The 14,214-nt window shown below is 49.9% G+C and overlaps 4 protein-coding genes across 4 annotated transcripts; all 4 read right to left on the bottom strand.

Moving 5' to 3' along the window:
* Positions 1-5,164: 5,164 nt before the first annotated feature.
* QC763_512770 (uncharacterized protein) lies at positions 5,165-6,760 on the bottom strand (the record flags this gene model as incomplete). Its single annotated transcript, XM_062913830.1, has 5 exons — positions 5,165-5,222; positions 5,270-5,403; positions 5,459-5,708; positions 5,765-5,980; positions 6,030-6,760. 5 exons carry the CDS (start codon positions 6,758-6,760, stop codon positions 5,165-5,167), a joined length of 1,389 nt encoding a protein of 462 aa, XP_062764116.1.
* Positions 6,761-8,837: 2,077 nt separating this feature from the next.
* QC763_512775 (uncharacterized protein) lies at positions 8,838-9,560 on the bottom strand (the record flags this gene model as incomplete). The annotated part of the gene is made up of 1 exon (XM_062913831.1): positions 8,838-9,560. The coding sequence occupies one exon, from the start codon at positions 9,558-9,560 to the stop codon at positions 8,838-8,840; it is 723 nt and encodes a 240-aa protein (XP_062764115.1).
* Positions 9,561-9,638: 78 nt separating this feature from the next.
* QC763_512780 (uncharacterized protein) lies at positions 9,639-10,884 on the bottom strand (the record flags this gene model as incomplete). Its single annotated transcript, XM_062913832.1, has 2 exons — positions 10,097-10,884; positions 9,639-10,046 (listed from the first exon to the last, which is right to left on the bottom strand). The coding sequence occupies exons 1-2, from the start codon at positions 10,265-10,267 to the stop codon at positions 9,639-9,641; spliced, it is 579 nt and encodes a 192-aa protein (XP_062764114.1). The 5' UTR covers positions 10,268-10,884.
* A 527-nt stretch (positions 10,885-11,411) lies between these two features.
* Positions 11,412-13,423, bottom strand: QC763_0082900 (uncharacterized protein). Its single transcript, XM_062906140.1, has 2 exons — positions 13,174-13,423; positions 11,412-13,089 (listed from the first exon to the last, which is right to left on the bottom strand). The coding sequence occupies exons 1-2, from the start codon at positions 13,192-13,194 to the stop codon at positions 12,922-12,924; spliced, it is 189 nt and encodes a 62-aa protein (XP_062764113.1). The 5' UTR covers positions 13,195-13,423; the 3' UTR covers positions 11,412-12,921.
* Between the last annotated feature and the right edge of the window lie 791 nt (positions 13,424-14,214).

Here is a 14,214-nt window from a genome sequence, read left to right as displayed (position 1 = left end):
TCTTTCCCACAGAGGCATCAATCAAAGAGTGTATATAATGGTTGCGATCGACTTGGTAGAAACAACGCTAATATTCGTCGTCTTGAGTAGAAGGCTCTTTCTTTTTTTTAGAGGGGTAAATCCGCTACACAACAAAGAGCGTCTTCATACGTTAGCACATAAATCACGGAGAATAGGTGGGGCAACTCACGTGAAGGGTGTCTAGAGCTTTGAGTATCTTCAGTTCTTCGCTTACCCATTGCTCTTAATAGTCCCGTTCTAGGCTCCACAGCATATTGACTTTACGGAGCAAGCTGTGGCCTTGTCGCTCCCAGAGATATAAGGCAAAGGAAAGGACCACGGAGATTCTCGCCCCATGGGCGACAGGCATCACGGTCTGGTAATGTTATAGACCCAAATCTTGCCCGTCTAAAAGTAATATCTCGTTTGATTTAAGCCGTAGAGATTAGAGAGAGCGGCTATTATGCGAGATCAGAAAAGCAGATCCGGCTCAGAGTCTTTTGGGGCTAGTTTCTCCAGAGACTTTACTGCCTTTTCATGCTGCAACATCTCCACAAACATTGCTGCCCCAGGACCCTCAAGAGGTTCTGCTGGGTCTGCTGCCGCAATTCTTTCTAGAAGTATTCTTGATCCCGGAGACACTAGAGACACTGGTACTGCGGCTTGCTGGAGAAGTTCTAGTGTCACAGGCTTCCCCAGACGCTTTAGATTCGCGAGCCTACACTTGCCACCCTCTCTCGTCACCGTAGCAGTCTCCACACATCTTCGCAGTCATCACCCGTGTTGCACCTGACGCCCATGCAGTCGCCGCCGTGAAGACAGCCCAGGTCGCAAGAACGGCGGCACCGGGCAAGGCTCTTACATCTGTTCAAGCGGTGCTAGGGGCCTTGCAAGTCACCACCACGTTAGTCCGTCACACAATATTAAACGTTCATTCTTTTATAAGAATGTAGTCCACAATCTGGTGCCCTAGCCCCTCTCCCAAACCCTCTCCCCAGCGTACCCATTCACAAATAAAAATTTCGATTTTCGATAGCGCCTACGCCCTAAAAATCGGTTAAGGAATTCCCTCTTCCCAGTAATAGACGTCTTCAGGTGGCCCTCGTTGACCACCGTTCCCTCGTGCTCGGTCACGGACTAAGCGACGAAGACAAGGTTTCTTATCTACATCTGACGTAAAGCTGGTCGGTGATAGGGGGATGGTGCCTCCTTCCAATATTTCGTAGTTTAAGGCAAGGTTCACCCTACTCAATACCGCTTCGTCGAATACCTGCAATCGGTTTATGGTGAGAAACAGAATACCATCGTATTGTTCCAGCTCGCGCATCAACACAGAGACCAGGGCGTTAATCTGAGGATTATCCGAACGTTGACTCAAGAATACATCCGCTTCATCGAGGAGTAGTAGTACTCTCTAGCGGCTTGCGATCTTGAAGACTTTTCTCAGGATTGGTTCCACCTTGGTGGGCTCTACCCCTATCTACCCAGCAGGGACCTATCAGAGTCAGCGAGAAATCAGAATATACGGAGATACTTACAATATAGAATGGAATTCGAGAGGACTCTGCCAACACCTCTGCGGTCAGTGTCTTCGCAACACCTGGAGGTCCACCATTGTTACTTATTAGAAATAGCTCTTCCAAGAGGGTTAAGACTACAAACTGAAGTAGGAAGTTGATTCCGCGGCCTTCCCCTTGTACGAAATCCTTAAAGCCGTCCTCAGGCGCCCGTTTCTGATATGTCTCCGTCAGAGCCCGAATCGGCAGCTTTTGCGCCTCGGGGATCTTCACGTTATCAATGTAAGCTTCGCTCCACTCAACACTGCTAATATTAGTGACGGCGAGATCCACTGCGGCATATTAGTAGATTTCCATCACCTTGGGAAGGGGAATGAACGGAATATCTTGGTCTTTAAGTAAAAATCTAAGACAGTTGGAGCGCAGATGAGGGACTTATTCTCCGTCAGCTGATCTGGATCAAGGTTTTCAAGCTTGATCATGGCGCCCTGCCTCAAAACGAGTACTTAGGTCGCACTTTTTGAACTCGCGGACAGGGATAGTTAGGTTTGTTCTCCTGGAAACAGATGGCATCCACCATGATCCTACCCTAAATATACCAACGGACGATTTCACCTTCATCATCAATGTAGAATACCGTGCCGTCATACTGCCGATGATGGATACGCATCAAGGAGATGTACTCGTGGCCGCATTCAATAAGCTGTCTCCTGGCTGTGTCGAGTTCGGGGTGGTACTCGAGAGGACATACCGAGAGAAGCTCGATCCGCTTAGCCCCCCGGAAGATGTTAATTTCAATACACACGGTGGTTTCCCTAAGTACCCTTCCATCACTGTTTAGGAAACGGGTACTAATGTGGAGATATCTCGAACCGGCTCGTCTCTTCATCTCCTCACAGTGATTGTAAATGACGCATCTCGGTGCACTAGTGCCACGGCAGGTAGCATAAGCCTCTGTGTGGTCGGAAAAGGGCCCACAGCAGGTTATACGTAATCTCCTTTCTCGAGAAGCTCGTCAAGGTGCTGCTGGATCGGGCCGTAGGTTGTCTTGACGTATTCCAGCAAGACCCTATGGGCTTTAGCGGCCTGGGGATGGTCTGCGAGATGTTTGTAGCGCGACTCCAGTTCCTCACGGATATGTAAGAGAATGTGACGTTCAACCTGTCTGTGTTAAAACCAAAGTTCTAAAGTGTGAATGTAAGCCATACCGAAGGGGTAGCATCAGCCAGGGAGACACAGCGCATATCTCTGACATCACGCAGGATATCTCGTAGGAATGGGGACTTGATGTCGATAAAAGAGGATATTTCTAGGGTGTTCCTCTCTGGAATGCTGGTTAGTAGCTATAGAAAAGCATGGGAGAAACTTACCGACTCTGTCCCGGACAACAAATACGTATGAGTCGAGTTCGTTAGATTCCGAGTGTAACTATTAGGTAATTTTTTACTTACCCGCTTTATCGTCCCAACTACCACGCGGTAAGCCTTCGGTTTGTAGTTATTACGTTGGTACTTACACTTCATCCACACATTTGTATCCTAGTTTCGATCCTCGTTCAGGTCGGGGCTGTCTGTTTCTTAGAGCTTTCTTCGTCGAGGCGCTTGATGCAATCTTTGAAGTGATGAGTGCCTCAACCGCTGTTATAAGCCGATTCGCCAGGTCAGATGCCTCATCCCGATCAAGGCTACCGGGAGCAGGCGTGGAACCTGCACGGAGGGCGTGTTGGGGAGCCATCTTCTCTTGGGCCATGGTGAGAGGGGGCCGCTGTCCGGTAGGAACTGAGATTCAAGGCGTACTTGCCCGTTAGAGCCGAAGGTTGAGCTACTTGCACTCTTTGGTGAGATATTCTAACTCTTATATCCACTTGCTCGCCGCATGGCTAACCGTTCGGCACACTGCAACTTGGCAAGCTTCCCTCGAGACACCAATTCATTCAGCCGGTCCAAGAAAACAATATTCAAATCTGGCTCAAAATGGGCAAAGTGGGTTTGAGCTACTGGAGCGGCTTTTCCCCGATAATTGCTGTCAAAAAGCACGCAGGAGCATGCAGCTTCGTTCCAGGCTGACCTCGGTCGTAAGACTTCCTACCCAATGAATCCTAAGGCGGACAGATGCTTGTACCCTGCCCAAGAGTTCTTGAGGTCTGGAGGTGGTGGAATGCTTTGCAGCTAGGTGAGATGCCGGACTAGACGGGCGTGGACGTCTCGGTGCTACCCCGGGCCGCGCTCTCTAGAATACGAGACGTTGTTCCGGCATGTTCGGGACATAGTATCTGTTCCAACGTGTCCGTGCCAGCTGTCCTCGGAGCAGTTTTTCCGCAGCGGCTGACTTGAACTGTATGGACCAGAGCTTTTTCCTTAATCTGGCGGACGTAAAAGCGCTATGATTGGCTCTAGTGAACTCCATCCTTTGAGGGGTCAGTCATACTGCTAAGCCGCTAAGTCCTACAGTAAAATAGGATGTGTAAGGCGAAACTATTACGCTTCTCTTGTTCGGTATTAGCTACAATATGCCAGGGTTCGTTTTGTTAGCGTAAAGGAGGTGTTCTGGCTGGTTTGCTTGTTTTCACTAACAAAACGAATCCCCCTAGATTGTAGAGGAAGGCCCTGGCGGATCGGAATCATAGGAGGTTCTTAGTGCACAGGCGAATCCCCTACTTAGCATCTGTCATTCGCACTGACGTAGGGGAATACATGTAACCATATTGGCAGCACATTTCGGGTTGAGTAGTCAGCGGCTATTGTGTCCTAGGCGGCGTTCCGCCAGGGACGGCGGCGCTATAGGTTATCGTGATATCCTATATACGTTTCGTGACCTGGAGATTTCTATAAGCGGATAATAACGTTACGTATTACCTATAGGGGCTAGAACTTCTCACGTATATCTTTACTATTGGTTGACCAACTTGGGGATCACTTATGTCCTTCGTGGCCTTACAGGCATTCCTTATTTTTGGGCGAAGTGGCCAGGTTCTCAAAATGTTTTCCGAGAAATTCTTAGAACTCTGTGGGCACCAGAATCCGGTTATTGGCTTATTCTCTTTCTTTTCATCTCTTCTTCGTGCATAACGGAGCGGCAGGGTGGCAGATGGGGCTGCCAGGCGGTGCCATGACGGTGTTGATAGGTAGATAGTGCTGGCTGTCCAATGCTAGGCCGTAGAAGAAAACATTTCGCCTGCTCTAACTTATTGTTGTCTATCCTTGTGCCGGTGGAGGAGACTCTGGATAGCTTCATCACACATCCACTGTGCAGTGCAGGTGGTGCATGGCTTGCCATTGTGCTGCAGGTGTTAGCAAAAATGGTGCAAACGTGGAATATTCAGGACGGCTGGCAACAGGTATCCCTTGTCATCAAGTATGACAGGATATAAGGTATGCTGGAAAGGATGGTTGGCACTAGCAAAGTCTTCTAAAATACACGTTCAACATGGCATTTTGGCAAGCCCATCACACTTTGCACGCTGATGCGAGCCACCGCTGACTATCTACATGGGAAAATGCACGTATAAATTTGTGCTTCGAGGAATTTCAGAAGTCACTTGAGGTTATCAATTTATTATCTTATATGTTGGGGATACATTACTAACGATTTCTAAGGTACACTGCCTTCAAAACCACTAAGCGGAAAGAAATGTGGATAATGTGGCCTCACAGTTCAACTGTTGACCCAATAGGCCCAAATCTGATGTTGGACCACACAACCTTTCTGTATCATGTCAGATTCTTTCTTCACTATCCACAAAGGAGACTTACGCCTGACCATTGCTTGCTCGAGCAATCGAGGGTTCATTATCCTCCCATGGACAGGGTCCACGCTCGACACCAGGATCCCGGTCATCATAAGGGGGTATCTTGGATGAGTCAAGCCAGGTGTTCCACGTATACCACTTCCACCAGATTATTAGCGGCAAAAGATCTCACAGCACCAGAATATACACTCACATCAGCCGCATCAATCGATGTGACCAACACCATGGGCCGGCTCAACACCTGCCTTTGGTGTGTCGGCCAGCCATCATGCACAGCCCAGATGTCTTGCTCCACAAAGACGTTGGCCTGTACATCACACATTTCCTTACTCAAGCCGCTTTGCTTTGGGAGCCCATCCCACGTTGGAGCTGGGACATCAATCCTTTTCCCATCTTGGATAAAGAACTGATACTGACGGTCTTCTTCCCAACGAGTCACAACGCTGAAGCCTTGTCAGCAACACATAGCGCGGGTCTAAAGCATAACACTCACTTGAACTTCCTTGTGGTATCAACCAGCTTCCCCTTCCCATAAAACTCCTTCGCCCCCATCCTATACGGGTTGTACTCGCACCCTTTCCTGGCACACTTTGGTGGAACCCCCCTCTCGTCAGGATCATAATACGTCGGGTCGCACCAGGGTCCGGGGCATGGTTCATAATCATCATTCTCACAAATATGCGAAGACATCGAGTATGAATGAGCGTTCGAGTTCCTGCATCGTCATCAGCCGTATCCACTCTCAAGACAACACAACAGCTCACCAAACCGCAAACTCGGGACAACAAGCCCCATCACTCTGCCACTGGTACCCCCGCGCCCCCGGTTTATTCGTCGCGGCCCTCCCCCCAACAAATCTCTGCCTATCCTGACACCAGCCGTCACAATACCCAGTCCCATACTCCGCCCCAGCCTCATTCCACGGCTCATGCCTCTCCACCCCCCCATCAGCATCCATAGCCACAAACCCCAACGCAGCATTAACCCCACACCCAACAGTCGACAAATCCACCTCAAAACTAAGCTCATTCCCCAACAGCACAAAAGTCTGGTATCTATCCTTCTTCTCCAGCAAGAAAAGCCTTGAACCATAATTGGTAGCGAACTCGATCCTCGTCACCAGCTTCTGCATCAGGGTGGCGTTGGTGGTAGTGATGCCATAGCTCCAACGATAGTCCCCGGCTCCTTCGAGAAGGCACTTTGAGGTACAATTGTTAGTTGATGCAGGACTTTCATCACCTAGGTCGCAAACGGCGGGGTTCCACCACTGGGTGCCGTCTGGGTTTTGCTCCACGCAGTTGCGATACTTGTCGTCGTGGACCCAGCGCCAGTTGGCGTCGAGGACGAGGGAGGAGTTGATTGTTGTGCAGTTGGTGGGGGAGGTGCATTGTGCCCATTGGAAGGGGGGGTGGGTTTCGGGGCTGAGGTTGCCTTTCTTTTGGGCGAGGGATGAAGGGAGGAGGAGGGGGAGGAGGAAGATGGAGAGGAGAGGCATTGTGGGTGTGGAAGGGCAGGGTTATCATGGAGTGAGCGTACTAACGGTCACAAAAGGGGGTGATGGGGTATGGTTTTATATCGACAGTTTTTCTCCTGGGAACAACGAAGACTCAGCCACGATGGAAATGATGGTTTTCGGGACGGGAAGCCGATTTGCGGGGAATTTATATTGCTGATGCATCTCGAATCCTCCACTGTGACGCACACCGTCAGCAGCACTTTATATCACTTCATGTTGGGGCTGTAGAACCTGGTGATTTACTTTATTGATTCGATTTACGAACTTTGGGCCAAGAACGGTGGGTTCGAAAAGTGGGATCTAAAGCAGATATCGGAGCAGCGGTCCCCGTGGCATCTGACTGTTCGAGGTACGCTAGCAGTTGAGTGCAAGATTAATGATGTGAGGTCTAACTTTCACGTTGGCTTGATGACCCTCAATGAAATCATGCACCTGTCTATAAAATGGACGAAAGTTGACGGTTATGACTTACATGCATTTAACATTGGTAGTTAAGTGTAAGTGAACAGGAAGCAGTCTGAGCATTTGCCCCTTAACAATCTCAGCTTTAGATAGAGACAGTCTAGGCTTTAAATAGAGGTAGTGTGAAGTTTAAATAGAGATAGTCTAAGCTCTAGATAGACATATTCTAAGCTCCATATAGACATAGTCTAAGCTTTATGTGTCAGTCAGATGAATTGAAGAGGCCTGGACTATACTCTACACACGCTTGGATAAGAGTGAGGCGGAAGACTTTATTTATTGGTTATAACGTACATCTATTTACCTTAGGTATTAGTGAGTAGGAAGCAGTCAGAGCCTTTTATCCTCGGTACTCTCAGCTTTGAGTAGAGATACTCTAAGCTTTAGGTATTCTAATGGATAGAGATGGCTTGGACTATATTCTTTATTAGCTTCGACTAGAATGAGGCAGAAGGCCACATGTCTGCAAGTCTTAGCCAAGAGATGACGCTAGTATCATGCTTGTCACCTATTTCCGTACTCACCGGAGACAACTACTTTCAAGGTCATTGTATAGGCGACAATGAAGAAAGAAGTCTATTGTTCCCTCTTATATCCACCAACTTAATCCTACCGATCTTTTACGTCTTAGGCAACACCGAAGAAATCCGTTAAAGGAACGAAGTCTCAACCATACAATTCTAGATATTTGTAAAACACTATTCGTGATTGTCTGTCTAGAGAGGAAATGAACGTCTATGCCCTTTCTACCCGGCCACTCCCGCATTACCAACCCCCGCCGTCTGCGTCTTCCGATTACACGAAAACCACGCAGCCTCCAGAGACAACCTCGGCTTCATCATCCTTCGCACCCCTGACTTCGCCACCACCATCTACAGAGGTTTCAGCTTTGCAGACTACAATATTCTTCCCAACACGTCAGCAATCTACGAAACCGTAACAGATAACGTTGATCGGCTCGCTCTCGAGGTTGACAACAGAAACAAGTGGAAAAGAACCTGGCAGATCCAGGGTCAGGATTGAACCGGTGAAATCCGGCAATATCGCAAGGCGGAGCAGGAGCAGTTCCAAATCCACAGCTTTGACATGCTCACCACGGCACGTGTCCGGGATATGGTGGCTTATGTGCAGCCAGACTTCACGGGGAAGATCTATGGGTACACTGTCAAGTCGCGGTCGGATATGTCGACCAACCGCGACTTCTGCTTGAGAGATTACGTTGCCGGGCCGTTTAGACGGTGGTGGAGCTGGAAGACAAGAGGGAACTTGTACACTGGGAAAGATCCAGCATTAGGTAGGTACCTAGATATGTAGGTAGCTGTGAATCACAACTGTGTCTCCGAGAAAGGCCACTCAATGAGATGTAAAAGTTTTACGATCAAGACCCCGCACAAAGTCCCCGTGAATGTCGTGTTGAATAATCATCTGTATTATTTTCTGCATATTTCATATATCTTATATCTCAACCTTCCAAAGGGAGATAGATGATCCTGTCCCAGTTTTCCCATACCCAAAAATTATGTTCCAATCCTGAATCATTACCGGCCTAACCAAGGCTCATTCTATATCATCCATTACGTCCCTCATCGTTCATCTATTTAGGGAGCGCCTTTCTCTTGATGGTGTTCATCCTCTCCAACAGTCCGATATCCCACCATCCCTCCCAGACCGTCTTTCTCTTCTTGGGAGCACTAGGAATAGGGGGTGGGCTGAAAATCACCGTCTCCAGCGCCGGACTGGGACTCGTTTGCTCCTTGAAGCGAGAGCTCCTGCCTGGCGGCGAAGGGACCACGATAGGAGGTGGGACGGGCACACCGCCGGACCTGCGGTTGCGCCGAGCGGCCATGAAGCCTCTAATAGGCGACAAAGGAGAACAGGGAAGGCGAGTTGGCACCCGTTTGTGTTCTTCAGGAATTTTGTCGTTGCTGGGAGACGTGACTGTTGCTTGTGTGTTCGGAATTGTCAAGGTAAGCACAGGGACCCGAGACGCCAGGGGGGAGAGGCCCTGATATTGTCCCTCCTTCTCATCAGTGGGAGACCCTGGGATCGTCGGCATTGTCTTGGCTGGCGCTCGCATGTGTAGCCTGGGCGGTGGGCGCAGCCCTTTGGTCGGGGGACTGCCGCCAGTGAAAACGCTGTTGATGGAAGATGCGTCCGATTCACAGCTGTATCTAGGCTGAGTGATTGACAAACCGAGGGCGTTATTATTTCCAACAGAAAGCAAAGCCGCAGGGGGAGCACGGCTGTTCCCGCGATCGCGGATGGGCACCAGTGGAGGAGGGGGGAAGCTTGGGTAGTAGGAATTGGTGGAAGCCATTGACTTTGTGCCAAGAGACACGTCCGACTCCCATGCTTTCCCAACACCACGCACTCCTCCGTAGGTGCCCGCGCGGCCCTAACCCTCAATATCCTTGTTCTTGGTCTCGCGACGGATGCGTTGCCAGAGGCCGAGGCAGGCCAGTGTGGAAAAGGCGAAGAGCAGGCAGATGGTGATGCACAATCCCCACACAGCCTTGATTTGGTAGCAGGTCGTCTGGTCAAGCAAAACGAAGCTGATGTAGGAAACGGTTTTGGTGATGATCGACCTGATTGGGGAAGGTGCGGACGAAAACAGGCCGGAAGACCATTCTGAGGATGGGAGAGCAGCGCAGTTGAGCATGGAAAGGGGCTTTCCAATCAAGGAAGCTACGACGATGGAGGCAACAAGGAGGAGGCTGTCGAGACCAGCAGTGGTCAGCATCGAGAGCATGTTGTCGTAGTACAAGATGTATGTGATGATCACATAGATTATGGCTGTGACGGCCTGTTTGAGGTCAGTATATGATGCAGTGGTCGAGAAATGGGACAACATACCACTGTCAGAGCACCGACAAGCTCTGATGGGGGACTGTGCTCGGCTGTGGCAATCTCGTTGATGAAGTTGGCACAAAGACCAATGACAGAAATGAGGCACGCAAACTGTGATGCCCTCATGACAGTAAAGGTGACGCCCAAGGCGCCGAGCTGCGGTGCTTGGAACCGCATCTTGTTAGGCCCGGCGTTATTGAACTCGGTAACCAGCTCAAGCGAAGGTCTCTCCTTGGTGGCGGTTCTGAGAGGAAACTTGGATTTTGGAAACGGCGCCGTCGGGGGAGGCGGGAAGGAAGTAGTCACGGGAATGTTGGGCAACTGGTAATAAGACCGTGGGACAGGGTTTCGTTACTTCACGGCTGGATGCGTGAAGTTTTGGGGAAGATATCGGGACAGGTCAACTGCCAAGAAATGTCGAATAGATGTGGATGTGCTGGTGGTGACTGGCGGTGATCGAGCAGTCAAGGAAAACCGAAGACCAAAGGAAATACCCAAGTTGAAAACCTGTAGATAATCACAAAGGAAAGATAGGAAAATAGAGACCCTAAGAAAAGGAAAAAAGGGAAACAAAACCCAAGGAAAAGACGTGTGTGCTGTGCTTGTGTTGCTGAACAGAAGCTCCAAGCAGCGAGCCCCGTCGAGGCAGCTCGACATCTTATGTGTCTCCGTTCTGTTCGCCAGCCATCTTGATCCGACATTGATCCATGGCAACGGATGATTCATTTCGGCTTGAAACAAGCGCGTCTATTGGCGCCTAAGCTCCAATTGCACAACATGGGAAAAGAAACAAGGCGATCGAGTGAGGCTCTTGGAATTCGATTGCTATTTTTTGACCCAAGACATTGGCGGCATTCTGTAGGCGCTGAGCCCAGCCAATCGGAAGGCTGATGTCGCACGACTGGCGGGGACTTGCATGCCCCACCAGGCCGGGCGGCTGCTGAAGTTCAACGGCCAACCAAAAATCTCCGATTGTGTTGTCTCTCGAACCGACATCAAAACAACATTCGACGCTTCCTCCATTGGCTCACAGTTGACCTTGCTGCGACTGTCCTTCGCGATGCTAGAATTACACGGATCACTGTGGCCTGCCACAGTACTACAGTCCACTCAGATGCACGGTCTGGACTGTGCTGGGTGTCGGGTCGGTAAACCCTAACCCTTGCGAACAACTCTCTCCCCAACACCACGTCTTGTGTACAGGTAAATAGGTAGGTCGGTAGGTAGGTAGATGGGATCCAGCAGTTGATTTGGATCATGGAATCGAACTTGTGATATTGCCTGACAAACCATATTGTCTGACAAACGACATATAAAGACTCCCCCTAAACTTCCTTTGCAAACTCATCGCACTTCATCCTAGCTACAATGGCCACACGTTACTCTTTCTTGTATTCGTCTACTGGAACATAATTGTCATGGAACTAGTACAGGCGATCAGGATTGCCATCTGGCCCAACCTTAAACTTCACCTTCCAGAAGCTCGGCCCTTGGTCCGTACCAACCCGTCGTCCACGCCGTGATGACTCATTGCGTGGCTAGAGCCAAGTGAATACGTCATCCTCATAGTGAGTGAGTCGAAATTTCTCGGTCTTGAGGCCCTGAAGAGCCCAGTAGAGGTGGGCTTCCTTCACGGTAACAACAACCTTGAGGATAATAAACTTATCCCAGTACGTCCCGGCATAAGCACTCAGACTCCACGACAATGGCCCGATCATCCGTGTTCGCTCAAGCTCCTCAACGAGATCAGGGTACCACCGGAGATTTTTAGCTGCTGAAATCTTGGCTGCCGCGATGTAATCGTTGCGTTTGTGGGTCGGAACCTCGAGAAATTCCTCCAGAAGCAGCTGCCCAACCCATTCAGGGACGTCGTTGAAAGGCAGTGCGTTGGGTTTGATGACGATGGCGCTTTCCGTGTCAGGAACAAGCATGTTGAGAGCCAATGCGCCAGGCATGCTTCCTTGGTGGAAAATAACCAAACGGGACGGTACTCCTTTGCCGACAACGGACATCCCCTCGGGCATCAAATGGGGATTGATGCCAATCTGACCCATTCTTCCGGGAGGCTGAACGCGGGCCCAGCCAAAGCCATATGACGCCTCATTTCTTGATGGCTGGTCCATGAAGATCTTTGCTGACATCAGATTCGTGACCTGCTTCCGCGGTAGTCCTTTGGTAGATGTCTCTCCGGTGGAAATTTGTTGGTCGAATGCTTTGATGAACGCTTTGCACAGCTTCATCAGGTCGTTGACACAGGACCGCATGCCCGAATGGGGACCGCCGAGCCAGTCGTCTCCCAATCTGACACAGGTGATGGGTGCGGAGGTCTCGTCGTCCAGAGCATTGTAGCACTTTCCGACATTGTCGAGGTCAGATGGGGGTGTTTTGAGGTAGGTGCGCGTCATACCCAACGGGTCAAAGATGCGACTCTGGATAAAGTCGAAGAACGACTCTTTGCTGAGAGACTTGATAACCTTGTCAGCGAGCTCGTACGCTAGATTGTTGTAGGCAAACTGGCCGCGGAATGGCAGAAGTCGTGTCTGATTGTTGAGATATTTCATGGAGCCTGCGCTGCTGACGAGGATGTTGCTGTCAGTGCCGATGAGCATATTGTCACCCCAAGTCATGGCCGATCGGTGGCAGAGAAGATCGGCGATGGTCATCTGGTTCTGATGGGTTTCGTCTTGGATGTCCGGCGAAGGCAGCGCGTCCTTGACCAGCGTGTTCCATGTCGCTTTCTTTTTATCGACCACGATTCCCAGGTACGCAGAGGTAACAGCCTTGATCAGAGAGCAAACGGGAAGAATCGTCTCGTCGTTTGGAAACAATCGTTACTCGACATCGCGGTAGCCGTAGCTGGCGAAGTACACTTGGGTGCCCTGGTGCGTGGCACCGAGTGAGAGGCCAGGCGTGCCACCAATGCGCATCAGCTCCACAGTCTTTGGACGCAGAGAATCAAGTCTAGATGGGAGGCTGTCCATGATGTGGGATGGCCTGAACTGTAGTCGGTAATGTTGGTTGGTATGCGAATGATTCCAGAGTACGAGCGGAAGGGAGAAGGGAATCCTAAGAAAGGAACATACCGAAGATACGCGATGTGGCATACACAGAGTGCTACGCTCCTCGAGGAACAGTGCGATGGGAAATGTGGTGAAGAGAAGCACAATGGCCGGTACGCAGAACTCTGGAAAAGACAAGTCGCAGATGAGTAAGGCGGGGGAAGGGCTGTGCTTGCGTGGCCGTATTGGGGGAATAGTTGCCGCTTTTTTCCATGATATAAAATTTAAGTCTAGGCATCGTCGGGTGAGGTGGGCGATGAGATAAGATGGCGCGAGATTGGAAGCATGCCGCCTAGCGAGCCGTTGGAAGGGAACTCACGGGCGGTGGGGGCGGTAATGTCCAATTGCGGCGGTTTTCAGTAATCCATCAACCAAGATAACTCCTCACAGAACCATCATCTGGGCGGCCAAACAACGCGGGGTCGTCCTTTTGCGAGTCAGAGCTATACTCGTCACTGGCTATGTGTCTGTGCCGGCGTGAGCCACTCCGTGCTGGCTTCCTACACATCCCGTCAGGGCAATTTCCGATGATATCAAGACGCATGTTACGGTCCCGGAGACTCTCATCAGAGTCCTGGTTGAGCAGTTGATGGAGTCGGAGGAGTATCACTGATTGGGAGACGGCCACCGGCGGCAAAAGTGAAGCAGAAATTAGGTGAAAACTGATGACGATGTGAGAAAATCTAGGCAACAGGAAAAGAATCCTCGAAGCCTTAAAGACTGTGTGAAATACCAACAAAAGCTTTAATCAAGAGCAATCCAGAGTGTGGGTCTGACAATCAGGGGGGAGTTCTACATATTGTCTTAGCTTCCAATATATGATACCCCAGCCCTCCATACATATTATTTAACCTTTTGAAAGACTTTATCTAGGCTTTCTAAAGACCATATTTCAACTTTCAAACAACGTTATTCAAGCTTTCTAGTAAAACTATTTAAACTTTCTGATACCATTGGCTAAGCTTTCTAACAATATCAAACGTTATGTAAACGTTCTAATAACGTTATTTACCTACCTAAGCTTTCTGTGGAAGCAAACCTAGGTAACTGAAAGATGACAGGTAT

This window comes from Podospora pseudopauciseta (assembly GCF_035222475.1).
Source record: "Podospora pseudopauciseta strain CBS 411.78 chromosome 5 map unlocalized CBS411.78m_5.2, whole genome shotgun sequence".
Lineage (NCBI taxonomy): Eukaryota > Fungi > Ascomycota > Sordariomycetes > Sordariales > Podosporaceae > Podospora > Podospora pseudopauciseta.
Note: the sequence above shows the minus strand (reverse complement) of the source record. Positions and strands in the feature narration are given on the sequence as shown.